We start from the raw sequence: 27504 nt of genomic DNA on the forward strand, positions 1-27504 counted from the left end.
GGAATTAAGAGATTTTTTGGTTCAATTCTCATAAGTAAAATTTTTCATTCCCTTTCCTTTCCGATTTTTCTGTTCTTGACCTTTCTTCGTAACCGAAGAAAGAGTGTATAAATCCCTGTCGGTTGAAACCAGACGTTCAAATCTAGTATGTGGGCTAATATATTTGAATTCCACTTTTCTGTTTACTTATTCCTCCCAGTTATGCAGCAAGACGAAATACAATATGTATATATACACAATCAACTGCTATTCCTCCATTGAACATAAAATCAGAATCCATATTAAAGAAAAATATCACCCCCAACAAACAACGATGTATGTATAAATGTAGGAAATGCACTGATAATCTTTAGGTTAGTCCCGTCGGACGAATCGAGTCTAGAAAGCGTACAGATTTTCACCAAATAAGACATACTTCGCGCCTCATGAAAAAGAGAGGCAACGAGTGAGACACTAAGAAGATAATAATCAGAAAGTGAACGAGTAGTTTCACTGAAGCTGGTCAATTAGTCGGGGATAGTGCTTCAGCGGCGCCAATGAACGAGCGAGAGCCCACCATCATCATGACCTTAAACTCGTCAAAGCTGATCATGCCATCACCATCACTGTCGACGCCGCTGATCATCTTGCGGCATTCCCCAATGGAGCACTCCTCGCCGAGGCTCTGCAGAACCTCCTGTAGCTCCTCCGCTGTTATCGAGCCGTTCCCATCGATATCATAGACTGAGAAGGCCTCCCTCAAGTTCTCCATAATCTCGTCTGAGTCCACCCCTTTGGTGTTCAGCTCCACAAATTCATTGAAGTCAATGTGTCCATCCCCGTCCGCATCCACTTCCCGGATCATCTTCTCGAGCTCCTCCTCAGTCTCCGAGTGCCCTAGAGAGCTCAAGATCGCCCCTAGTTCCGAAGCTGAGATCTTACCTAATGGTATTTAAATGAGAAGGTTTTAGTATATACTAGACAACTGACATTATATCATGGTGACTCTTAGAATTCTGGTTCAATTTTAATCTCCCTCCCGTGTACTTCCGATCTTAGCATTCCATGAATGTCCCACATATTGCTCAATTGAATTCCTCGCATGAAAGACTTTTCAATTGCTCATGAAATGCAGCAAGAACAGCCAAAGAAAAACAAAAAAGCGAAAATGAGAAGAAAATTAAGATAGAGAGACAACCGAACTATTGGATATCTAGGGTTAGCTAGTTCCAAGTTTAGCTTAATGCCGGAAATCTGTATATAACGCGTATTGATGAGATTATGAATGAATTAGCATGTCTAGACCTCAATAACGCCACTCTGAAGCGGGCTTATGCACCGTTTAATCTAGATTTATGCTTGCAACCCAGTCCCAGGATTGGCCACTAATATGCAATGGCTTCCTACATCAATATAGGACAAGTAATGACAATATTAGGGCTGGGTTGAGCTGCACTTTCCTTCTTTGTTCCAATTCCATGATCATATAAACTAGGGTTTTTCTATGGTCCCAAGACGGGTCTGGTACCCATTTTAGGATCTGGAACGTAGCATTTTCCTAGATATATATTGCTACAGGAAATTTTGATGGTGAGACCAATGGCCGATCTAGATTTGGTGTATATCAAACAATTTGAGTAATCACCACCATAAACTCAGGGTAGAGGACTAAAATTGAATCTAAATTCTATATTAACGAAGTGCTTAGAAAGATATTAGGGTTGCTCTTATGACATTACCATCTCCATTGGCGTCGAATCTCTTGAAGACTTGCTCAAGCTCTTCGATTTGGTACGCTTTGCTGATCGAGGAAGACCTTGATCCAAAGGGTGTTGCCAATCTTGAAGCCGCTGCGCTTGATGTTGAGGTGGGTTTCTTCTTCTTGAAAAAGGATTCGAAGCCCATGTTCTGAATTTGAATATCAGCCCAATGGTCAGGTTGAGACGAGATGAAATCAGAACTCGCGAAATCGAACCAAGACCAGTGATGAAAATCTGGGATCGATCAAGAATGAACAGCCAATTTGGCTTAGATATTAAGAAGATAATTGAGGGGTTAATCTCTGCAATTAATGTTTCAACATTTTTTTTCCCGTATAATTTATCGCTTTTCTGTTGAGTAACAGAATATGAGGAAGGTTACGAAGATTAAGAATCCCATGTGGAGTGGAAGCTTTTCGTTAGGGTCCTCAAAAATACTATTTTTGGATCGTTGGATACTGTTGGTGGTTAATTACGCTAACAGATTAGAGAGGTGTTTTCCTTTATTCTTGAAAATTTCAATTGTACATTTAACGCAATCGCACTTCGGCCCCTATTTCACCCCAAGGAAAAAAGAAAAAAGAATTCAATTGTACCAACAGTGAATACCTCTGCATATTATGAGAAAGGGGCGTAATACAGTAGGGTATAATGCAATAGCACAGTCAATATCTCTACAGATTATAAGTCTTAGTTTCGATTCTCGTCAATGGGACTAAATTTATTGTTTTATTTAGATTTCATTTTCATTTTCTTATACTAGAATTATAGACATATTTTGTAACTGAAAAAAGAATATATCTCTATCCTATTATAAAATTTGAAAACCTACTTTCCTCTCAAGTTCACGTTCCCAAAATATCCATGCTATCCATAACCTATCTATCATATAGTAAAAATCACTTGCAATAGAAGTACTTCAAGTAATTCAATTAATTTTTTTTTTAAAAAGTAAAGGTTATTTTTCAAAATTATAAAAACAATATAATATGAAAACAATAAAACATTATTTGAAAAGTAAAATATAATTTTAATCAGAACTAAGAAAATAAAACATCATCCCATTTTTTAGACATATATAGTCATCCGAGAATCCAATTACAAAGAGCAACACATGATGATCGATAGATTATTAAATATAATTGTATAATTGTCTTAAAACAAATTGCTTTTTCAAAAGATTACAAACTTTTTAAATAATTTACGGAAATTTTGAAATTCCATGTGTTAATAATAAGTACATCTAGAAATTATTAAAAGTAATTTTATGTTTATGCGGGGATTAATAAAAGTATCGCTAGGAAAATAATGGTTTTGAAAATATTTTATACTTATATATATTATATATATATATCGATATAAGATATACCGCCTTTTAATTAGAATCTTGGAGCAAAGTAATAAATATCAATAGAAATTAAAAAGAAATATCTTAAAGCAAAGTAAATAATTTTTGAAAAATTAAAATATTGGATTGTAACTAAATTCTTCGATTGAACTTCTAAATAGTAGGTAGTGCACAATGAAAAGAGCATAACAAGTAAATTAAGTTTGATTAATCTTGAAATTAATTCTACGAGTATATCCTGTCAATTCTTGCTGAAGAAGAATTTATTTCACGAGTCTAAACTACATATAAAATATGATTTACACAAATACATTAATTAAAATTTTAAATGATTAATATACTATCAATAACTTATAAGTTTTTCACTAATTAATCAAAGCTATTTTGAAGAAAAACTTTTACTTAAAGAAAATTGAGTAAAAATATTAGCAAATGAAAAAAAGATAAAAATATTGCGAAAGAATTTATAAATAAAAATATAAATGGAGGTTTCAAAACAAAATGTATTAATGAAAATATTAAGTAATCGTGCAGTACATGAGATAAATTTATATTAATAATTTATATTAATTACCTTAATTTTGAATTTGAAATTATTTTATTCATTTGATTTTACTAATCTTATGAATAAAGTATTATTTTTATGTAAATAAAGTATTTAATGCAACTAATTCTCAACACGATGTGTTTAATTTCTTTTATCCATCATCAGCTTGAAAATTATTAGAGACTTAAATATACAATCATAAGTTAATTAATATTAATCCAATCAGATACTAGAATATATAAATTTCTGTTTTGAATAATAATGCATGCACCCCACGGGTGGAATAGCTAGTTTATAAAATTGATTTAATTAAGTGCAGGGTCTTTAGGTCTTTTTGGCATCTAGAAATAACAGGATAAGAAGACATTCCTACTAGGGGTGTGCATGGGTACCGGGTATACCCGGAACCGGTTGGAACCTACCCTAACGGGTAGGGTCCGGGTAGCTTGTATTGAAAATAGGGTAGGTTCCGGGTATTAAAATTAGGAACCTGTGAAAATCGGTTCTGGTTCCGGTTCCTGCCTACAAGGTACTCGGAACCGGTTATTTAAAAAAAAAAAGGAAAGAGTAAAGTTACTATCTCTTCTAATGAATCAGAACATAGACACTTTGTCTTGTGAGATCGTATTATGGATGTTCAATTTTGTCGATGGATTGATGAGACATATTATTATTTCATTGCTGTGGATTAATCTAAATTTTGTTGATATTCTATTTGGCGTAATTACTGATTATGTATATGATATTTTCGATTTTATTTAGCGAGAAAAAAAATTTACAGGTTCCAATAGGGTACCCGGAACCTGTGGTATAATACAGGTTCCAGATAGGTTTAAGTTCCAAAATCTTGGAACCTATCCCTTATAAGGTAAGATTCGGGTATTATAAAAAATATAGGGTACCCGAAACCGATCACCCCTAATTCCTACCACTTTTCCCATTTCCATTGGTAAATCATACAAGAACACGTTTAGACTATGCCCGCAATCAGTCCAAAAGTTCCCAAAAGTCCAAAACCTCCTCAAACTGGAACTGAGAAGTTCTACCGAAGCTGTGGCCATGGCGGCCTCCAAGATTGTAATGGCTTCTCTGACCCATTACCGACCGCTAACATGCAGCGCCTCCGCTGCCTCCTCGGCCTCCGGCTCAGCTCGTCTGGTCTCGCACGCGCCTTACTTGATCAAGTGGGTGCGAAGAGAGGGCGGGTTCGTTCACCCCGCGGTGAAGCTGTCACTGGATCCATTCTACGGTCTAGGGTTGGCGGCGTCTGAGAGGATTCCCAAAGGGTCGGACTTAATTGCTTTGCCCCATCACTTGCCGCTGAGGTTCGAGTCCGGTGTCGGAGACGAGGCTGCTGCAGCAGACCCTGTTCTAGTCAAATTGGCCGACCAAGTTCCAGGTACCATTCTAGTTCTTCCTCCTTGTTCAGTTGAGCTGATCAAATGAAACTGAAATGCTTCTTGTTATGATATTGAGCTTATGTATTGGTGAGTTCCTTCACATATTGAGTTCATGAAGATCATTCCTTCTCAATTTGGAGCACTCAATGCCATCACAGTTTCATGACTCTCCTCCCCACTTGCACTGCATTGGCCGCTGGTACTAATATTTCACGTTAAATGTCTTCAGAATATGTCAGAATCCAACACTGGTAAAAATTGAATAGAGCTAAGTATAAATCAGATCCCGAATGGGACCTCTCGTTCATGCATTGTTCGTTTCATAGCCACTTTAATTGGATGGTCTCTGTGAGTAAGGGAAAATTTTATGGACTGAACCGGTTGCAAGGTACTGGAGTTGTCCCAGGTTGATTACATTGGCAATTGGTGTGGGGTTTATAGACTTAGTGGGCTCTCCGACCTGATGGGCTAGTTGGGCCCTCCTGTTTAGTCTGAAACAATTGGCATTAGACCAATGTCGGAGTAGTGGCCCACGGAGTGGTGGCTTGAAGTGTCTAGCGTAACCGACATGGACATTGGTCCTTGTGTGAGACTTGTCCCATATTGGTTATGTCCGTAACTAGTGTCTTTTGGGCTGGGCGCTCTTGTTCGGTCTGTAAGAGAGAGGGTGAAATGCCATGAGCTTGCAGTGTGAGCGTTGCCTGTCATAAGCTGTGTTATTTTTCTTTTGTTATACAGTCTTTTTGTGATGAGTGTTAGTATGTATTTCTATAGAGACTGGAAGCTAATCTTTAAGGGACTGCACTTTCTTGGGTACTAGCTCTGGTGCATCATTATCCATGTTATTGTCTTTTTCAAGACCATATTATCCAAGTATTTTTCCAGTCGAGATGACTGAGCTTTGGTTTAACAGTGCCCTGATTTGGAGTTTGATGTACTGGGTGTTCATTCTATAAGCATTGCTGGATTGTTTTTACTCTTAACGCATTGAAATAGAAAATGTTATGGATGAGAAGTTAGCATTTCCCACTTCTGTGATCTTGCTCTTAGGTGATCTCGCTCTTAGGTTCTCTTTCTCAGCATAGACTGGTAACAAGTACTTTTTGAAAGTAGGCTGTACTGAGTTTCGACATTGTGGGAGCATTTGGCAGAGGAACTGTGGGCAATGAAGTTGGGTTTAAAGCTTCTTCAAGAAAGAGCAAAGGTCGGGTCTTTCTGGTGGCCATACATCAGCAACCTCCCTGAAACTTACAGCGTACCGATCTTTTTCCAGGGAGAGGACATTAAGAACTTGCAGTATGCTCCACTTTTGTATCAGGTATAATTCCATACACAACCAGTAAAGTGCAGAAGGCCAGAGCATGCTGTGGAACCGCAGTAGGCTTATATCCATGTCGAATGTAAAATAGGATGATATATTTGTCCATTGAATATGGAGCATGCACTAAATTGGTGCATTGCTAGATGATCAAAAGGTAACCAGCTCAGAACCATATATTACTGCTTCTTTTCCCCTTTTCGGCGAATCAAAAGTTGTATTTGACTGAAGAGCTGAAAATGAAAAGGTTGATGATGGAGATGGACACAGGATAGATACGTGTTGAGGGATGTTGAGTGACCAATTAGGTCATAAAGCGCTTAATGTCTGCTTGGTAGTTTGAGCGCATTTTGGCTTTACTGATTCAATCAATTGCATGTCTGACCCTCTCCTACTTCTTCCCTAACTTAATTTATGTCATATTCTTTTAGGTTTTATTTTACTTCCAAGACCTATGCTAGATTGTCGATTATTGTTTTGCTGTCCTTAGTTTTATCAGATAAAAGAAAAGGTTGATCTAATAGTTTTAAGAGAAAGACCACATCAAAATAGTGGTTTTTCTTTTCAAGTTTGAATGACCTAGAGAGCCCCTTATTATTGGCAATATATGTTGGAATGATGGTCATTATCCTTTCCAGGTAAACAAGAGGTGCCGATTCCTTCTTGATTTCGAGCAGGAAGTCAAGCAAACCTTGAAAGATGTTAGTTTGAAAGATCACCCTTTTAAAGGCCTAGATGTGGATGCATCTTCTCTTGGCTGGGCCATGTCAGCAGTGTCTTCTCGGGCCTTTCGGTCACACGGCAAGAATAAGTTCCCAGATGGGTCATCATCTTATGTCCCTATGATGCTCCCTTTGGTTGATATGTGCAATCACAGCTTCGAGCCCAATGCTCAAATTGTTCAGGAGCAAGAGGAACAGCCTCAGAAAATGCTACTCAAGGCATGCTTTCTCCTTGAAATCTAATGTTCCTATTTGGCCATTTAAAGTGAATCATTTCCAGAGAAATCTTGCTATCGTTTTTTTCTTTCAGATTTTTTCAGCCAAAAAAAAAATGCTAGTTCAATTAAAATCACTTGCTGTCAGCTAGGAAAACCCAATTTAATGTTCATTATTGTAGTCCTTTTCCAGAGATCTTGACCTGCAGGGCTCAACTCAGGCTTATTCAGCCTGGGTAAATTGATCATATGTATAGAATCAACTGGGGCATTGGTCAAGGTCTAAAAGATGTATTAGAGGCTTATAAAGGTCCATGTACAGGCCAGGGCCATAAAGGCCCATACGAGATCCTAATAATGTCATGGCATGCTCAATTATCTCTTAACCTAGCTATGTTAGGCTCTTTAACCATTGTTGTAGCTCACCATATGTATTCCATGCCCCCTTATCCATATCTAGCTGCTGACTATGGTACCCAACTGTCATGTGGATTGGTGGATTTCTCATAGTTGGTGCTAGTGTGCAATTTTCAATGTGGCAGCTGTGGCCAAGGCTGTCCTGCTGGGTGGGATGGTCATAGACTTGAATTTAAGAAAGATTTCTTCATTAGTATCAATCTGAATATATCTATCTGCTAATACAAATATTCACCAAATCATGAAAAGAGAACCCATTTTCTGATAAATTATTTTGCTCGAAATGTATTTGCCTCAGCAGAAATTTGTTTTCATGTCAAATGAGCGCTTCTTTTTCCCTTTTGACCAATTGTATTATTCTGACTCCACTAAAAAATAATCAGGTTACTGCAGAAAGAGAAATCAATCAAAATGATCCCTTGCTTCTGAACTACGGTTGTCTGAGCAATGATCTGTTTCTCCTTGACTACGGCTTTGTGATACCGTCCAACCGATATGACTGTATTGAGTTGAAGTATGATGGAGCTCTTCTAGATGCTGCAAGCATGGCCGCTGGAGTCTCTTCACCAAACTTCTCTTCTCCAACTCCTTGGCAGAAAGAGATCTTATCCCAATTAAATCTAGATGGAGAGGCTTCTCTTCTGAAGGTTTTCTTCCTCCTTTTTGTTTCTAACACATCTCATTACTATGAATTGAATGATTAAAACTTTTCCGATTTTTCTGATACATGTGCTGTAAATTGTGGAAAGTTCTTGCTGTTTCTCCTCAGTTCTATACCATATTTTAGCTCGCCATGGCTTCCCCTTTATGAATTTTACATTAAGACAGATATCTGATATTCTTTAATTAAAATTTGCTTAAATGAAGATAATGGTGATAATTTTTTTTCCTTCTATTGATGGACCTGCTTAAATGAAACAATTTGACTGAAGAAAGAAGAAATAAAGGCTTAGAACAAATTGTGTGCTGATCCTTTTTTCTTCTTCTATACTTTTTATTCTCAAGTAGGTTACTATTGGAGGTCCGGAGTTGGTTGAGGGCCGCTTACTCGCTGCCCTGAGGGTACTTCTCACGAGCGACAAGGATGCCGTGCTGAAACATGATCTGAACATGCTCAAGTCTCTGCCAGTGGAAGCCCCCTGTGGTATTGCCAATGAGGTGGCAGCTTTTCGGACTGTTATAGCCCTCTGTGCAATCGCACTGGAACACTTCCCGACAAAAGTAATGGAGGATGAATCACTTCTAGAGAACGGTGTTTCTGCTGCTTCTGAGCTAGCCATCCGTTTCAGAATCCAAAAGAAATTGCTGATTGTAGATGTGATGAGGGAGCTCTCGAGGAGGGTAAAGCAATTGTCGTCTAAGGAAACAGTTGGTTATTGAGGATTCGTGTAATGTGAGAATCTCTTTATTTCTCGGGTTTTGATCCAATTTTTTTGAAAAAGTTCGCTTTGGTCCTTTAGTCACTTGCTCCATTAGTTCGAAGCTGAAGCGGTCTCCTTGATGGGAATATATAGCCAATGGGCTGATGTACGTGGTTACTGACCATCCCAAAAGCTAAATTAGAAGTTGTTCCAGACAATTTAAGTTGTATGGTGAAATTCACCGAGCACTGTGAATTGATTTTGTTCTCTGTAATTTAGTCATTTCAATTCCGCTGAGGCAATTTTCTTAGGAGGCATGAACAATAGTTGAAATTGTATTCCTTCTTTCACTGAAAGAACAAAAGTCCCCCTTCTTGTTTTTCGCTTTCTTTTCTTTCTTCGGTTTTGTGCAATGCCCTATATTCTTTAAAATTTTTCTATACGTTCGGATTCTGTAACAGAAAAGAAAGACTTCGAATAGCACAAAGCAACTGTGCGGGGAAGTCCTACGGATCTTGATTGAGACGGGAGTGGCTTCGTAGAAAGCTCCGAAGAAAGCAACTGCGCTAGAGAGCAACTGCGCCAGGTAAAAAATGCAAAATTATTATTATTATTATTATTATTATTAAAAAATGAAAGCATGTCCATCCAGCCCACAATGAGAGTCGGGTGGGTTTTCCCACCAGCGGCGACCCACCCTGCCCTTTTTTTCCTTATATTTTTTAATATTTTTTAATTCATAATTTAATTATGTAAGTTCTTTTTTTTTTTCGTGTACATCACCTAATATTTGGAAGTTTAATGAACCTGATTAATTTATGTTCGGGTTAAGTTGGCCTAGCTTATCATATGATATTTGGAATTTAACGAGTTCAATTAATCTATACTTGAGTGATGTCAGCCTACTAAGGAATAAATTTCTCTCGATCGTGGATTTTCTTCGAAGCCCACTAAAGATAAAACTTTCCCGGTGGTGAATTTTCTTCGAAACCGGTGGACCTCCACCTTCATTTTAATTTTTTTTTCAAAAACATTCTTAATATTTTTTTAAGTTTTAATTTAACTATATAAGCTGTTTTTTTAATGTTCGTCGTCTGATATTCGAAAGTTCAACCGGTACGACTAAAATAGGTTCGAGCAAGGTCAGCCCCCCAAAAATAAAGCTCTCTCGATTCTGAATTTTCTTCAATCACGAGACTCGCACTCAAGATTTTATATTAGAGGAACAATCATTGAATAATCTAAAACAAATTCACGTTGATAAGAGGTCAAATTTATCGACTTAAATAGTATTTTTTATTTGTGACGTTAAAAGTGTCTTTACTTTTCGATGCAACTCAAGGTTACACTAGTATGTTGATTGAAGTTAATTCTTGACTGGGTATTAACTTCGTTGTCACTTTGAGATGTTAAAATACTGCAAGTAAATTTCGTCCACTCAAAATTAGCATGTCACTTATCACAATTCTCTAATTATTAGAAAGGTTGATAATTTAAGTTAAAATTAGCATGGTATATGTTAACTTTTATACTGTATGAAATATTGATTGGTACAGTCATTTGAAAATTTGAATCATTTACTATCAATCTTTTTTTTAGGTCATTTACTATCAATCAAGAGTTCATAAGTTTTGCATATAAATAGTTTTATTATTACTTTCAATTATATTCTATATTAGTTATTTCACAAATTACTATGGTAAACCAATAAATTGATGAAATTTTTTTTCAACTATATTTAAACTATAGTACTATTAATGAAGGCAGGATTTGGTATCCGCAGTCGTAAAAATTTACCATCACACCTTAATAAAAATAAGTTAAAGAATATCAAAGAGGGTGTAGCATAATCTTCACTTGGTAATCAAGAGGTTCCAAGTTCGATATTATTGGGACCATTCATATTCTTTTATTAACTATTAAGAGTTATCTTTTATTATACCAGGTGTTTAGGTCTCTTTATTTTACTGAAAAAAATAGTCATAGATTGATTAAGGATGAAAATAATGTATATTTTTAAATCTATCCTCTCACTTGCGAAACCTCTGGCTCTTTTCCACTCACTTTTGCTGCCACCTTCTGCACTTTTTCACTTCTCTCTCTATCTCCAACCGTTTCTTTTCCTTTTCATTTCCTTTAAAACTAATTTCCTTATAAAAATTACTCCATTCATTACTCTGAGCGTAGGGCAGATGCAACACTATCTAGTCTATGAAAGCTAAAAGAGCTAATTTCCTCCCAAGGTGCATTTGTTTTTTTTTTTTTAAATAATATAGTACAGTATTTTGCACCTTCCTAATCACATTTAATTGTGTGTGCACCATTCCACACCTAAAATTCCAATAGGCTCCGATTAGTCCAAATTTGAGCCGGACAAGATTAGAGTATAAAACTCTTTAAATCGTAAGTTCTTTCTATTCATAAGATTTAAATTCAAAATTTTATCTAAGAAGAAAATGTACTAAACTACCTGAACAACTCATGTTAATCCCCTTTAATCACTTCGCCCACTAGCTATCTACCACTATTATAAAGCAAGAGATCTCTTATGGTCTCACATTTTCCTTCCAAAAACCACAATGATTTTTTTCACAAATTATAAAAGGCGCAGAATTAAGAATCCTACGGTAAATTTGATATAAAATAATTACCCACCCACGCACTCTACTTTTTTTTTTTTTTTTTTTCTTTTCCCCTTTATTCTCCATCTTCCTCATGCAAATTGGCAGTTTAATTTGGCCCCTCTCTTTCTCTATTTCCTCAATTTCGTCATAAATTTTTATTTTATTCAATTTACACCCTTTTTTATAGTGTTATTTTTTTCGGATGTGTATCATGATTTCCAAAAGTTTAACGAGCCCCGACTAATCTCTTCAAGTATGGTCGATCCATAGGGGCAAAGCTCTCCCAATCAATTTACACTTTCTTTAATTTACGCTTTATTCGTTTCATATTTTAATAATCTCTAATCTCCCGCGTATATGCACATTAAAAATTAATAATTATGGTTGCAATTGCAATTTGCAGCCATGTAAATATAATAAATTCATTTGTAGCGGTCGACTAATACCAAAGAGTCCCGCCAATAGTTGACAAATCAAATGCAGGAAGGGGAAAACGGTCACGAACTCCTCCGATGCTCAGACGTTTCCCCGCCAGACATGCCCATCTTCTGCTAGCAAGAGACGTCCCCTTTCTCTTACCTGTCTCCCTTCTCCACAACCACACCAGAGTCTTTGTCCCCACAAATCCCCCCAAACCTGCAGATGAGCTCGAGGAGCTTCCATGTTCGAAGCCCACCACCAATACAGCACCTGCATCATCATCGACCGCGAAGGTCTCGCATCCGTGGCCCGAGTGGGTGAATTTGATGGATGTTCTGTCGAGGGAAGGCTACTTCGATGGAGATGGAGACCCTTTTCATGTTAACGGTGGAGCGTTGGGTCCCAAGGAGTCCAACTCTATTAGGACCGCCTGCCTCAATTTTGCCCGTGACCGGAATCATATTATGGGGTAAAGTCGTCTGCTTTTCCTTTCTGGTAGTTGTTGTGACTTGCAAGTGATGAAATCGCCATTAGGAGGCTGGGTAATTGTTGCGTGGAATATTAGGGAGTGCAGGCAACCTATTTGATGTTTTGATTACGAGGGAAAGATGGCTTATCTGTTTGTTCTTGAGTGCCTTACCAGCGAAATTCCTTGATCCATTCTTTCTCATGTAGTCATTATTAGGTGCAATCTTTCGGATGGTAAAGGACGGACATCGTCGTCGATATATTCATCTATAATGTAAAAGAATATGGATTCACTCTGTATATAAGGAACGACCAAGAATTAATTTGTGAATTTTGTTGGAAACTCCTAATTTGTATGCTAGGAAGGGCTTGGATTGAAGTCGGACGTACTTGAATTTGGCTTTAGGCTCTCATGCACGACACTGGTCATATATTCTGCTCCCTTATCTGCTTGTTGTGATGTCCTGACTTCTTGTTTTTCTCTGTCCTTTTGTAATAGCACCACTCCATTCTCTTAAGTTGTTATCGATGAATGCTGGAATAAATCCGTTATTCTAACATAGAGTGTTGAAATTTTTGGATTTGTTTGTCTTATATTTTGCAGTGAAAGGAACTGCTAGTCCCTGCAACATTCTAGTACTTCTAGAACACGTTATCTGGCACTTTGTGCCGATCATTGTAGTTTAGGTGTGACCAGTGTGGCCTCACATGTTTCTTGGAATGCGATAGATTGCGAGCGTTAATTGCTCGTAGAGTACGCGATGGTTTTCTTATAGAGGAGTCACGCATAAGTACAAATTTTATTTGTTAGTGCCTTTTGGAACTCCGATACGAGGAGGCGTATGTGATTTACCGCTCAAATTTCTATGCCATTTGGTGACAGGTGTTTGTCAAGTAAACACATCCGAGTCATTGTAGAATGTGGTTGCCCAAGCACGGATAGAAAAGTCGTCAACTCCAGCAAACGCCTGAGGGCGTATCTTGGCCTTGATGAAAGCAATGTATGTGGTCCTCTTCATCGTTCTTTCTCTTTTGATTACTGAGTAGAGCCTCTCTTTAGTCCTTTTTTTCTGTATCTGATCATTACAGTTTATCTTGCCAATCACTTTTCTTTTAGTTGTTTATTGTAGTTAATAGAAACATCAATTATCTTAGGTTTGCAGCTCCTGCAACCTGCGAGGAAACTGTGAGAGGGCATTTGTGGAGGCACAGGAAGGTGAATGTGGGAGAACCGTCGATGTAATGCGTATCTTGTTGACCTACGGTCTTGATCCCGTTTTCAGCACTGTTGAGAACAAACCTTGTCTCAACATAACAGTTAAAGAATCAGTGAGAAACCTGCTGAAGCAAATGGTGGAGTATAGTACCAATTTACCAATATCTCACTCTTTAAAGCCAACAAGAGTAGAAGATCCATCAACCAATCCAAACTCACAAGGGAAAGACCATACTGACAATCCTCTGAGGCAAGGGGATTGGCATTGCCCCAAGTAATTTCACAACGGGAGATTACGATATTTTATTTTATATTATTTCTCAGGAGAATGGTGTTTGTTTACTGTTTTTGATTTTGTGTAGGTGCAACTTTATGAATTTCTCTAGGAATATCAAGTGCTTGCGCTGTGATGAAGTTAATGAAGAGAAATTGAGGCAAATACGAGAAGAGCAGGAGCATCTTCCATTAAAGAGAGGAGACTGGATTTGTGACAAGTAATCTTCCTGTATTACTTCTCTAAATCAAGCTTTCTTGGACGGCTTTTTGAACTGGGTTGGCTGACTGGGTGTCAAACCTAATTAAGTTGGATCACTAATGAAACAATTGAGTTGGCAGGTTCTCTCCACCAATGGTTAATGCCAATTATTTGCTTTGATTTGAGCTGGCCATTGGGTCCATTGCGTTGATGACATCTTCAAAGGATTTTCAGTATTATTTTATAAATATGGCTGAATCTGTGAAGCTGTATCCTGTCGGTTCAATGTTCGTCAGTTTCATACAACTGTGATTTTTTGGGATGGCTCCAGTTTTATTAATCTTTGTGTTGTTATCTGTTACAGATGTAGTTTCTTGAATTTTGCAAAGAACACGAGATGTTTTCAGTGCAAGGCAAAGCCTCCTAAAAGGCAGCTCAATCCTGGGGAGTGGGAATGTGAATCGTGAGTCTTTATTGCCATTCTCTCTTTACAATTCAAGAGTTAGGTGATGTATGGTAGTTGCAAACAATGACCTGCCTTGCTGTATTATGTCAGGTGCAACTACTTAAACTTTAGAAGAAATGCAATTTGCTTGAAATGTGACCATAGACGTCCAAAGGCTTTAAATGTTTCAAACATTTCCTTGCGACCTGGAGATGGGAAAGAGAGAAAGTACGAGGCAGGGGATGGTGCTAATTCTCCACCCTCTTTGAGAAGACAGGGGCTGCATAGAGGTGCAAATGATTGGAGATTCGTGGATGGGGAAGAAGAAAATGAAGGTCGTGAGCAGTTAAACTCAGTGGATGAATTATCAAGATTTATAGATTTCCCAATTGCTGGGGGTAAGAGCGATTTGTCTCGTGATCCCCAGAAAAGGGAAGAGTGGAAGTCAAAGATGGTGGAGAGGAAGGAAATAGGTGCTGGAGGAGAAACAAAGAGCAGGGATGTATTGCAGGCTTGTAGGATTCCTGCAAGGCCGGAAAGATCCGAATGTGTTCGCGAGGAAGATGATATGGTTGATTGGTTTGGCATACGTGATAAACTGTGAAACTCGGCGTCAGTTCATCCTGTTTGCTGGTGACTATGCTCTATTATACTCATTTAATTTGAATTAAATTATCCTTTGGGAATGAAGTTAAATTAAATGATTTTATTTATTTCTGATCATCTTGGACTCCTATAAATGCGAAAAGAAATGATCATCTTACAATTAAAGCTATCAATGATCAAATCTATTTGAAAAGGACATACCTGATCAGTTTCCATGAGCATTTGAAAGGGGTCCTAAGCTACTCCTTTCGAAGTAGTTGAGGGCTTCTTGCATTGTTCTCCTTCCTCTCAGGGGAAATGTGTGGAGGGGGCTGTTGAACATGTAAAAAAGGGTCAATTCCTCGATTGCCACATTAAAACTAAATATAAGTCAACTAAATAAATACATGCAGTAGGTTCTTCAGAAACCTCAACCTCTCTAACAGCACCCAAGGGGTGAGTCATGAACAGGTTCCTCATGGGCATACTCTAGCTTAGGAATAACGCCTCCTTTAGGTTTTGAGTGCTGAAGGTCTGAGGGCATTGGCCTTGACTCTACATCAGTAGATTCAGTCTCTATGAGAGCAACCTCTTACCCAAAATCAGACCTTTTTGCAGGTCTATTTTGATCATTCGAGCTTTGAGGGGTCGAGGAGTTACTATTAGAGTCAATTGGTGAGTTACCACCAGTAGTAGCCTTGCCTACAAATAAAGTAGAAGGTTAAGATTCTGCATGTAAAAGGGACCATGAAGATCATATCAAAAGCCTTTATTACTTGAGTCACGAGGCAGATAAAAGTCTTCTCCTTTTCAGAGGAGTCTCTTCCTCCTCTTTACTTCTTCTCCTTCATCTTTTGAGATGACCAATTTTCTCATAGTATTCCTAGAGGGACCCCCATCTGACTTCTTTCTTCCCTTAGAAAATGGCCTCTTAGCAGCCTTCCCATTCTCTGAAGCTTCAGGGACGTTTTTAGAAGTCTGTGGGGACCTCTCTGAAGATTCTCCTAGATTGATGAACATTTTTCAGCGATAGCTGGCTCTGGTACAATCAAGCTTACTCCAATATAAGGAATACCATTATGAGAATCGTTTGCAAGCTCGAGCTGCGTAAAGCCCTGCTGAAAAGAACTCTATGGGCTCTCCAATGGAAGTGGCCTTGGCTGTACATTGATGCAGGACATTCAAAGTCAGTTCAACTTTCTTCGACCAATAGCTGTTGTCAATATGAACGAAGAGGATTGGAAAGCCCTACAACATCCCAAATTGTCTGGCAAACAATTGGGCAGGTATTGTTCCACCCTCTTAGAAGGGAGCCAAACAGGTAAATCTTGGAAAGCCAAGATCCTACGCCAGTACTTGTAGGAACTCTCCTCACTCCATAAAGCTTCATTCTGAAACTACTTAGGCCCATAATTCCTATCCTTGAATGGGGTCCAAAATTCAGAAGGCTTGGGGCTGAGCAGAGCCTTTAAACACTTTAAGAAATCCTTTGGCTTGGGATTCTTTCCCCCAGACTTTTGATGCCATAGATAATCACCATGGCTGGTGTAACTCTTTGATAAAGAAGTAGAAATGACATCCATACTCAAGTGGGGAAAGTATAAATGAGTCCAAAGCTGTACCAACCAAAGGGGTCCACCTATCTTATAGTAAAAAGGGTACCTTTCCCTCTTCTAGGTCAGATTGCCCTGACAATGGTATACAAATCCCAGTAGTAGTGGGCCTATTGCAAGAGGACTGTTAGCTCTGTACCATTGCTCTTCCATAACACCAAAATGTGTTTGAATCTGGATAGAGTGGTCGCAGATCAAGAACTTGTTGATGAATAACATGTAGAAATCAATTTCCTTATGAACCCAATCCTCGTCCTCTTTAAGGTGTTAGGCAAACTTCCCATAACCTACAAGCTTGGAGAAGGGATGCTAGTACGTCCCACAACGAGAGGCCTCAGCCTTAGAAACATTTCCATCTAGGTCCAACTTGACCCCCATCTCATTGGCATCTTAGCTGAGAGGCGAATATTTGGGGATACATACTTGTAATTGGACACTAGAGTGGCCTCTTTTCCGTACGAGAAGTATTTTACTAAAGCTCCTAAATCATCCATTGTGATTCACATAATCCACTGGGAAGTAAAAATGAGTTTAAGGTCACATCTCAAAAGCTCACTAATGTTGTCATTAAAGAGTTATCGAAATGAAATCTCTTTGAGGCTACACTAATAAGCTTATAAATCCCTAGAATGTGCTATTTTTTTTGCTATTTCTGGCCTTGCCAGTAGGGAACGCAACACTTCTTCATAGTAGGAGTAAAGGGAAGATCAAACATGTATTGGGAATCTGTTGGTGCTACCCCATCTCTGAAACCTTTGAATTCTTGTTAGGTCAGGGAAGATTGGCCTATTCGAGTTTCTTGGAAACCTCGAAGTCAACTCCTTGATGTAACCTAACTGTTGATTTATCAAATTAGTCGGCATTTCAGCGGGAGATGGATGCAAGGTCCTATCATTTTCACTTTATAGCCCTCTTCGTCATTCGAAACAAGGGTTCTGAATTGGGGATGCCAGTCTACTAGGTGATCGTCAATGAACTGCTGGTCCTCTGACATTGTTCTAGAACTCTTTTAAGCCTTCTTCTGCTAACAACGAGACATTGCTGCTACTTATTTGGAGATTATCCCTCCTGAAAAAACGGAGTGCAGTAGGAAGGTCGTGGAATCGTGGGCTTAGTGGTTTGAGAGTAAAGAAAGAAATGGTGGTAAAGTGTCCCATATCTCTGCGTGAAAATGCTTTGATTTTCCCGCTTGTGGGGGGCATCTGTTACGAGAATAAAATAATTTTCAGAGACTCGCCTTGTGGCCCAATTAGGTCATTAGAAGTGTCGGGGGCATTTCTATAAATTATAAAAGTCTAGGGGTATCAGCATAATATTAGTAGAACGCAAGAAGAACGACGTTGCTTTTGACACAATAATTAAACTCATATTCTGAGCTTGTGAATAGACAGACTCCGGACATAACTATGCATTGCGCTACATGATTCAGATTCTATGACTGACTAGTTTCTACAATTTGGACAGTGACGACGTCGTATCTAAATCATAGCTGTCTCAGAATTTGAGTAGTTACGACATCGTCTCTGAATCACAATTACTAGGTAGTTACAAATCGAGAAGATAAATCTTATCCGAGGTGGACTCGGTCAAAGTTTTGGATAATTGTCACGTGGGGATAAGACGAGCTTTTATTCTTAGGAGTATGAGTAATTTATATATCCCGAGCTTGTAGCGGTATGCTGATCCCATCAATGATTCAAGTTTACAATTTTGTGGTGGCAGGATCATATCCTCAACGACACAGCTACGACTCTATCGACTTGTTGACAAAAGGTTTCGCCCTCATCCCACAGCCATTCGCTCAGAGCGTCTCAATGTGGTTGCATTCCTTCTACTTCGTCTACAGGTGACCTCACACTTGAGTTCAGAGCCTAAACTACCTGCATCGATGGAAAACAGAGTAGGCCATCTTCTCTAAATTTGGTTTGAGTTGCTATATCTCTTTCTCTTTGATTTGTAATTCTATCATTGTATGTATCTTCTTTGTTTAATGAAGTATCTTTCCTCATTGATTATCTGTTTCATTGAGTGAATCTCTTTAATACACATAGTCCTTCTACGGAAGGCATTATCAAAAGAATCCACTTAGGATTTGAAAGGAAAAGATGTTATCTAGTTTTCTCTCCTTACAGAAGGATTGAAACCGCCTTACTCCCTTTACCAAAATCCGACAACAACTATCAAGTTGTAATTAGTATTTTTGAATTATATTTTGCATGACATTGTTATTTTGTAATTTAGTTTATAGTCTTTTTTTTTTAGCCTAAACAAGCCCGAACTCAAGCCTCTGATCGAGCCGAGCTCGAGCTCGAGCCTGACTTTTCTACTGAACTTGGTCCATTGGTCGAGCTTAAACCAGCTGAGCCCGAGCTTTTGATTTGTCTGACGAGCCAAGCTTAAGTTTGGGCTTTCAAGCTTGATCAAGCTCAAGCCCAAGCTCGAGCCTAGAAGAAGATTGATGAGTCCAAGCTTGAACCTTGTATATTCGGGTTCGGCTCAGCTCATTTACACCCCTAAAGTGGTTTAGATTATATTTCCATGAGCTTAATTAGGGTTAGACTTGCCAGGGTTTAATTTTATTAGCTTGTCTAGGTCTTGGGGTTCCTAGGTTCGAATGTGAAATTTGCTTAAAAATGGTCAATTAGCTTTCGGGTCTTTAGAAATTTGGCTCGAAATTGATGAACAACAGTTCCATTCGGCTAGAAGTGAAAAATCCCGTTCTGTGATGTTGATTAGGTCTCGGCCACTTAGGATTAGAAGCCTAATTTGATCAATTCAAGGCAAATTGACTAAGAAATGAAATGCACGAGTCTGTGAACGTGTATATATATGCATGTATGGCCGAGTAGGACTTTTGTGTTTTAACATCAATTTCATGTTTAATTGGTCAATTGGAGTCCGAGTTGGTTAATTCACTTACGCTTGACTGTTAATTCACGGGATTGGGGTTAATCGACACATTTAGCTAAGTGTCCTAGGTTAATCAATAAGGTTCATGAAACCTTGAGGGTTTAGGACTCTTCGAGTCGGGGATCAACTCATCGCTTGATTAAAATTGAAATTGATTGATTGTGTGTCTAAGTTGTGTAAAAATGGTTTAATTCATTCCAAAATCGGTTGAGCATGTAAACTCGACACTCAATTTCATGGTTCTGGGAATAATCCACTAACTTAATAGTCCTAGGAATAAATTGAATAAGATCCTTATGGTGTTGAGGGACTTAGGACATTTTTTTAGATTTTTGGAATTAAAGAATTAATCACTTAAATTTGGGCTTGATAAAATTGATAAGAATCATGAAAGGTATAGATGTCGTGAATAAAATACGTAGACTTAGGAAATTGAGTCTAGATTTTCCTAAGATGGCCTTATACCAATTTTTATTGTTTTTGGGCCCTAAGTTCAATTTCTAGGCCCATTTGGCCCAACTGAAATTTCTTGGGCCTGACAAGGCCCATGATGAATGAAACTGATGTATATGCACACTGATGGTGGAATGAATGTGTGTATGTATCTAATGGATGGATGCATGGGTACGTGTGTGGCGTACATGTTGTAATTGTAATCTATATCTTGTATATATACACGAATAAGACCCTTGACTCATAGGATAAAACAATTTGACGGAAATTAAAACAAGTGTGTTAGGTAGAGAAACCGAGAAGATACTATTTCGTGTAGTGCCCTCGCTTGCAGGCATTGGTGTTGTAATAGAACCCCTGAGTCTAGATTTTTGGTTTGAAGATTGAGTCAAAATAAAAGTTCACAGGTGATTAGTATCTTGACCCAATTAGAGGCTTAGGTGGCTTATCGGCAAATTATAAAAAGGTATAGTGACAACTCCAAACCATTCCAAGGCTCCACAGAGTAATTTAACTTTCTTGAGTTGTTAGAGCAGCTAGAAAGTGCCTATCGACATGGTAGATATTATGTATACCAAAGACAAGAGGGCTTAACTATATTACTTCAATAGGTTCTCGGGAAGGAGTGAGAGGATGTGACTTGCTTTGGAGAGAGGGCTTAATTATATCACTTCTTGGAGGACGTGTTTTACTGTCCATAATATAAAATATTATGTTTTTTTTCCTAATAATAGCGTTTTATTGAAAGTAGCAAACATAATTTACATTAGGTTTTCGAATAGAATATTGGCTAGTACAGCAAGATGATGATTAAAGAGGCATTTTGTATTGAATGAAACAACAAAACAAGTCACCACAGTATACCCAGTCCATGACCACACTTTCCATTCCCTTTTCCCTGCTGTCCTAACCCAATCCGAGAGCACATCCTTATCAGCCATCCCCACTGACCTTGAAATCCAAAAGACCGTTTATGCTCTGGGGGCCCTCAAATCCCCGGGCCCAGATGGTCTTCTTGCTCTTTTCGATCATAGATACTGGAAGATTATCGGGAGGGATACAATCAACACAGTGCAAAGCTTCTTTGGAGGTAAACATATTGCCCTCATCACAAAAGGTGTAACATAGCTACTGTTCATAACTTTAGGCCGATCACTTTGAGCAACGTCTTTTACAAAATAATTTCAAAGATTTTCGCTACTTGTTTAAAGCTGTTTTTACCCCAAATTGTCTCTCTGTGTCAGTCAGCCTTTGTCTCAGATAAAAACATTTCGGAAAATTCGATCATTGCCCATGAAATTATGCATTTTCTCAATCATCATGAGGGCAATGAACACTTTGTTGCTATTAAAATAGACATGAAAAAAGCTTTTGATCAGCTCGAGTAGTCAATTCTTCATGAAATCTTCTGGGACTTGGGCTTTGATCAAACTTGGATCTAATGGATATCCAAGTGCATTTCAACTGTTTCTTACTCTATACTCATAAATGAGAGACCCCATGGATATTTCAAACCATCTCGTGGATAAGGTAAGGCGACCCTCTCTCACCCTTTCTATTCTTTTTAGCCACAAAAGTACTCTCTCTACTCCTTGCTCGGGACGAGGCCCTGGGCAACATACAAGGAATAAAGGTGGTGAGAGGGTGTCCAACCTTTACCCATCTCTTATTTGCAGATGATTTATTTCTTTTCGCTAAGGCCACCGATTCTAATCTTCAAAATTTTTCCAACATCCTTCATTCCTATCAACTGTGGTCTGGCTAGAAAATCAATCTCCAAAAATCATCCATGTTCGTTAGTAAAAATGTCACCCCACACCTCCCCTCAGAAGGAACCACTTCTCCCAACTTTAAAGAATAAAACAAGGTACCTCGGATTCTAAATACTTTGGTCTTCCCCTACACATCCAAAAAGCCAAAACCATTGCTTTCCAACCCATCATCGATAGAATTTCCAAAAGGATTGATATGTGGAAAGCAAAAACACTTTCACAAGCAGCCCGTGTAGTCTTGATCAAATTAGTTGCCTCTTCTATCCCATCCTACACCATGAGTACCTTCCTTCTATCTAAGTAGATTTGCACCAAACTCGACTCAATGTGTGCCAACTTTTGGTGGGGTTTCAATTCTTTGGGTAAACCAAATGCATCTCAAAGCTTGGGACTCCCTTTGTGCCCCTAAAGAACATGGTGTTTTGGGCTTCGGTCGTGCGTACGACCACAACCGAGCTCTTCTTTCCAAACAAACATGGGTTGTCCATTCACTCCAAGCCAAACCTCATGTCGACCTTTTGAAAGCCAAGTACCTAAAACACCGCCACCTTCTCACCCATACTCCGAACTCTCGATCATCTTAATTTTGGAAAGGTCTCTGTCACACTAGGGATCTCATTAGTAAAGGCTCATGTTACAAAGTCAACAATGGTCTTTCTATTAACATTTGGAAAGACCTTTGGCTTCCCTCACTTCCCTCACTCAACCTGTCCATCCTCTCCACGCTAACTCTCATGAGTGGGTCTCCATCTCTTCATTCCGAGAACCTAAATATGGAATTCTCCTCTCATTCATTTCCTCTTCCATCCAGACACAGCACACGGTATTCGTTCTCTGCAACCACACCCATCTACCACCTTCGATCCTCTGACTTGGCTGGCCAATAATACTAGCATCTTCTCCACAGCTTCACCTTACAATCTTGACCAATCACATAGATTTCACACATTTATCCTTAGCCAAAAAGATTGGAAAGCTTTGTGGAGACTTAAAGTCCACGAAAGGCACAAACTCCTCCTATGGAAAATCATTTGCAACTGTCTCCTAACCAAATCAGTTTTAGCATTTAGATTCCACATTGATGATCCACAATGTCCCTTTTACAATGCAGCACCTGAGCACATTGATCACATCTTTCTTCATTGCCCTTTTACTACAATAGTCTGGTCTTAATTGGATCTTCCCATTTGATTAGCTGTTTTAGCCCACATCTCCATAGTGGACTAGATTAAGTTATTCACGGGAATTGGTAATGCCTTGAATGTGCCCAAGGACTTACAACACAGATTTTTGCTATAATTGATGGTGTGCTTGAATTGTCTTTGGTAGCTGCACAACAACCTGCGAATCTCGCAAGGCACGACTGATCCCATCCAAGCTGCGAAGGACATCCAAAACAAAACAAAGACTTATGAATAAGCCTGGTTGTGCAAATCAGCAAATCAGGCCCTTTCTCAGAGATTTGGTCTCCAGCAAATCTCATTTTCTTTTGATGTTGCGATAAAAAACTCCATGTCTTCTCTAACAGTGGCATGCACTGATTCTAGAGGTAATGTTATTTTTGTTTGGGCCTTTCACTCGAGCTCCAACGGCCCTACTATAAGAGAAGTAGTAGCTGCTCTTAAGGCGGTTGGATGTGCGCATTTCTTACAACTCAACAATATGCTTCTTTTAGGGAATGCAAAGGACATTATTGACTGCATCAATACGCCTTGCAGCGTTACTCCCCCAGGAACTCAAGCCATATTTAGTGATTTAGGTGCAGATCTTTCATTTTTCACTTCTTGGACAGCATTGTATATTCAAAGGGCAGAAAAATTTAATGCCCATAACATTGCCAAATGGGCCTCTTTTAGTAACCTCGATGGACCTATCCCCATCTCCTCTATCCCACCCTCTCTTTTTGTAAGGGAAGACGAGATGTAAGCGGGTGCATCAAGCTTTTGTTAATCCATCCATAATATCCTTCCAAGCAAAAAGAAAAAGAAAAAAAGTCACTAATCAAATATAACTAAATGACACACAGATGACCCCAAACCTATCTTACCTGACTCAATACAATCTAGGGCTAACCAATAATAAATTAACCGGATCGAGGAACCCTTAATACGGATACCATAGTGAACAACAAAATAGATGCAAAAGGGGCATTGGGCTACGTTGGTAAGGCGTCTATGATGAAGGCCCAAGTAACCAACGATTTTTGTCTTTGGGAGTAAGGGAGGTGACCATAAAAGTTTCCAAAACGAGTTTTGATCAATTCATATTAAAGAGCCACCGACTTGTTCCGAGTCAAGGTAGTCAACAAGGTAATCCAACGGAGAGCAAAAGTTGCCACTACAGAAGGAGAAACAACAAACAAACACCATGAGGAGCACCAAAAGCAGTCGAATCTTAAGGCATATAAGCAAACAGAACTTAGGATGGAGAAGCGGCGGTGATGCACGGTAGAAGTGGAATGGCAACCACCGTCGAACAGCACTAGAAGCCAACAAGCAGCGGTAGCGACAATCAACCACGAGCAGAAACAATGGTCACTGAGGAGCAATAGCAATGGACACAAGAGATGCGTGGACAGAGAAAGAGAAAGAGAGGAGGAGGTGGAGTTGGACTTGTGTCGATTTTGGGGGGTGAGGGGGAGGGTGTGGAGGGACGAATTCGGACACGCTAGCAGCAGTGGAGGAGAGCTAGGGTTTGGGTTTCTGTGGATAAGGCTGAGACATTGAGAAAATGCATCATGTAATCAGTTACCTCTATGAGAAGATTTACCCTTTCTCCTCTCGATTAAACATTATTTACATATAACTATATAAACATAACATATATATAATTAACTAATGTGTACAATAATATATATTAATTAGAAATAACTCGTTAAACTTGATTTGACTGAAAAATATGGTGAAATTCGTTATTGTGGAGCTAAGAATTTGCTACTCAAGTTTAGATAACATGTCCACGTCGCATGTTTCGGGTTTTTATATATTATTATATTGATGTTAAATTTTTTCATAATCACCATTGTCTCTACAAAGAGCTATGCTATCCTTCCAACTTGGAAGACTCGAATGAATTGTTTTGCCCCGGGGGGAGGGGGTGACATTTTCATAACTATCATAAAATGCAAGGGCACTTTAATTACCAAAGGGGTTGGAAGATATCTTTCCAAACTTTTTGGAGGAAATATAATTTCTCCTTTGAAAATATTAAACAAGGTTTTATTTGTAAGAGTGATAATACTTTATAGGGAAAAAAAGCTTATGGTCTTCAACATTTGACAGTTTTGCCATTTTCGTGCGAAATCTTTTTTTTTTTTTTTGCTATTGTTATCCTTAAGACAAATACTCCACTCAAATAGAAAACAACTTGTAGTCATGATAGAATCAACGGCTGAAAATAATATATATATTCTCAGCTTATCAAAGTATATATATATATATATAATAAATATAATTATATAAATAATAAATAATAAATAAAAAAATATAATAAATATAAGAGATGGCATCTTGAAAGTTTTCCACACTTGCAATTTTTTATATTGATGTAATTTTAATAATTTAATTTATTAGATTATATATCTCATTTAATTTTTAGCGAATATGGTTCGGTTAGATATTGCCCTTAGCACATCAATTCGTGCTACTCAACTCATTCCTAAGCTATTTTCTGTTTCATACTTCATGTATGCTGATTATATGGTAGCATAACCCTCGGTTCCAGTGCTCTAACATCTTATGATGTTGATCTACAATAAAGCAAGTGAGCTAGATATTCAGTGTGGTGCTTGTGAGATAAATACTGGAATTCTCACTGAATTTAAAGCACACGATTAATAGCAGAAGTAAGAATTTAGAATTACCTTCGGCCATTGATTTTAACTATGGTATATGAGAGATCGTATGATAACTCGTACGTAGTAATTAAATAATCCAGGAGCCTAGCGAATAATCACGAGTAGTATTTTGAATGGAAAATTACAAAAAAAAAAATCTCAGTTTTGTCATAAATTTTGTTTTGTAATAGAAAAATATCATAACTTTTCTAAATTGTCTCAAACATGACCTCCTTTATAAATTCCATCAATTTTGCATACGTGGACTGTTAAATTCATACCCATTTTTTACAAATCACCATCTCCCACCCTCTCCCCCTTATGCCACGCCTCTCCATCTCAGAGAACAACTTCCCCCAAATTGGAAAACCTTAACTCCCTCTTTGATTCGTGAAGTTCTTTCGATCAGCATACTTTCGAGATTGTTTGACGAGCTGAGATTTTTGTCGCTTGGGGGAGGTAGGGTTCACGAGATGCTGATATCGTTGACGGGCATTACACAGGTGGCATTTTAAACGTTCATAAACAACACTCATAAAACCTTCATTAATAAACAAATAAGATATGTTAAATAAAAAAATTCAAATTTTCAAAAAAGTCTCAATTTCATCGTAAATTTGGTATGTGATGAAAAAAAAATCATATGTTTTATAAATTGTCTTGGAAATAACCTCTCTCCTCATCTAGGTCTCCTTGTAGTGCTCCTAAAGTCGGCCCCGGCTAGCATCTCCCCTCATTTTTTATAAAATTTTAAAATATGTATTTTTAAAAAATTACAAGTAAAAATTTGGAACAAAACTGAGAGTTTTCTGAAAAATTAAGTTATTTTTATAAAGAAAAGAGAAGATGATCAAATGATGTGTAAACTTTGTGGGTCCCGTAAAGTCCAGGTAGGCAAATAGACAAAAAAACTTAACAAAATAGTAACGAGATGTCAATTATGAGACGATTCTCAAAACATATAGATTTTTTTGTTACAAAACAAAATTTCGGACAAAACTGATACGTTTTACAAAACTTAGATTTTTTATAGTAATTTGCCATATTCTGAATTCACTTGAAACTCTTGCAACTCTTATAGCGATCGGAAATCTTCCAAGCTCTCGGTAATCTCACATGGGTGGTGTGTGTGACCTCATGCATCACCGAGCTTAGGGATCTCTGATCAATGTATATATATAACTCAGACATCTCCCATCATAATAGCAACGTAATCATGGAATGAGGGATAACAAATGGAATAATCATGGGATTCCTCTTAGAATGAGTATTATCTTCCATGTATCACGGTGCGTCTCATTCCTTCAACCTTAAACAAAAAATTTATGAATAAACCCTATGTTTATTCTAAGTCCAACTTTAATACTTGCAAATCATATCTGCACATCTATATGAGAAATAAACTGAATAAGAGTGCCAATATAAACATAACGTTAGTACAACTATTACTGCATAGTGGAACCAAGTCCCATGCAATCCACATGATCCTTGAATCCCATAGTTGGCATGCCTTTCGTCAAAGGATTGGTGATCATCAATTCAGTGCCAATGTGCTCAATGACTACTTTATTCTCTTTCACATGTTCCCTAATGGCTAAGTACTTTATGTCGACATGCTTAC

The 27504-nt window shown here is 38.2% G+C and overlaps 3 protein-coding genes across 3 annotated transcripts; 2 read left to right on the forward strand and 1 right to left on the reverse strand.

The window, feature by feature from the left end:
• Positions 1-304: 304 nt before the first annotated feature.
• Positions 305-2092, reverse strand: LOC116199650 (probable calcium-binding protein CML25). The gene is made up of 2 exons (XM_031530105.1): positions 1719-2092; positions 305-921 (listed from the first exon to the last, which is right to left on the reverse strand). The coding sequence occupies exons 1-2, from the start codon at positions 1882-1884 to the stop codon at positions 503-505; spliced, it is 585 nt and encodes a 194-aa protein (XP_031385965.1). The 5' UTR covers positions 1885-2092; the 3' UTR covers positions 305-502.
• Positions 2093-4614: 2522 nt separating this feature from the next.
• On the forward strand, positions 4615-9449 carry LOC116201456 (actin-histidine N-methyltransferase). The gene is made up of 5 exons (XM_031532703.1): positions 4615-5033; positions 6186-6352; positions 6991-7293; positions 8090-8353; positions 8715-9449. Exons 1-5 carry the CDS (start codon positions 4694-4696, stop codon positions 9084-9086), a joined length of 1446 nt encoding a protein of 481 aa, XP_031388563.1. The 5' UTR covers positions 4615-4693; the 3' UTR covers positions 9087-9449.
• A 2666-nt stretch (positions 9450-12115) lies between these two features.
• LOC116198470 (zinc finger protein VAR3, chloroplastic-like) lies at positions 12116-15438 on the forward strand. Its single transcript, XM_031528623.1, has 6 exons — positions 12116-12580; positions 13463-13580; positions 13735-14069; positions 14158-14289; positions 14635-14733; positions 14827-15438. Exons 1-6 carry the CDS (start codon positions 12204-12206, stop codon positions 15317-15319), a joined length of 1554 nt encoding a protein of 517 aa, XP_031384483.1. The 5' UTR covers positions 12116-12203; the 3' UTR covers positions 15320-15438.
• Positions 15439-27504: the final 12066 nt, after the last annotated feature.

This window comes from Punica granatum, chromosome 3 (genome assembly GCF_007655135.1).
Source record: "Punica granatum isolate Tunisia-2019 chromosome 3, ASM765513v2, whole genome shotgun sequence".
NCBI lineage: Eukaryota > Viridiplantae > Streptophyta > Magnoliopsida > Myrtales > Lythraceae > Punica > Punica granatum.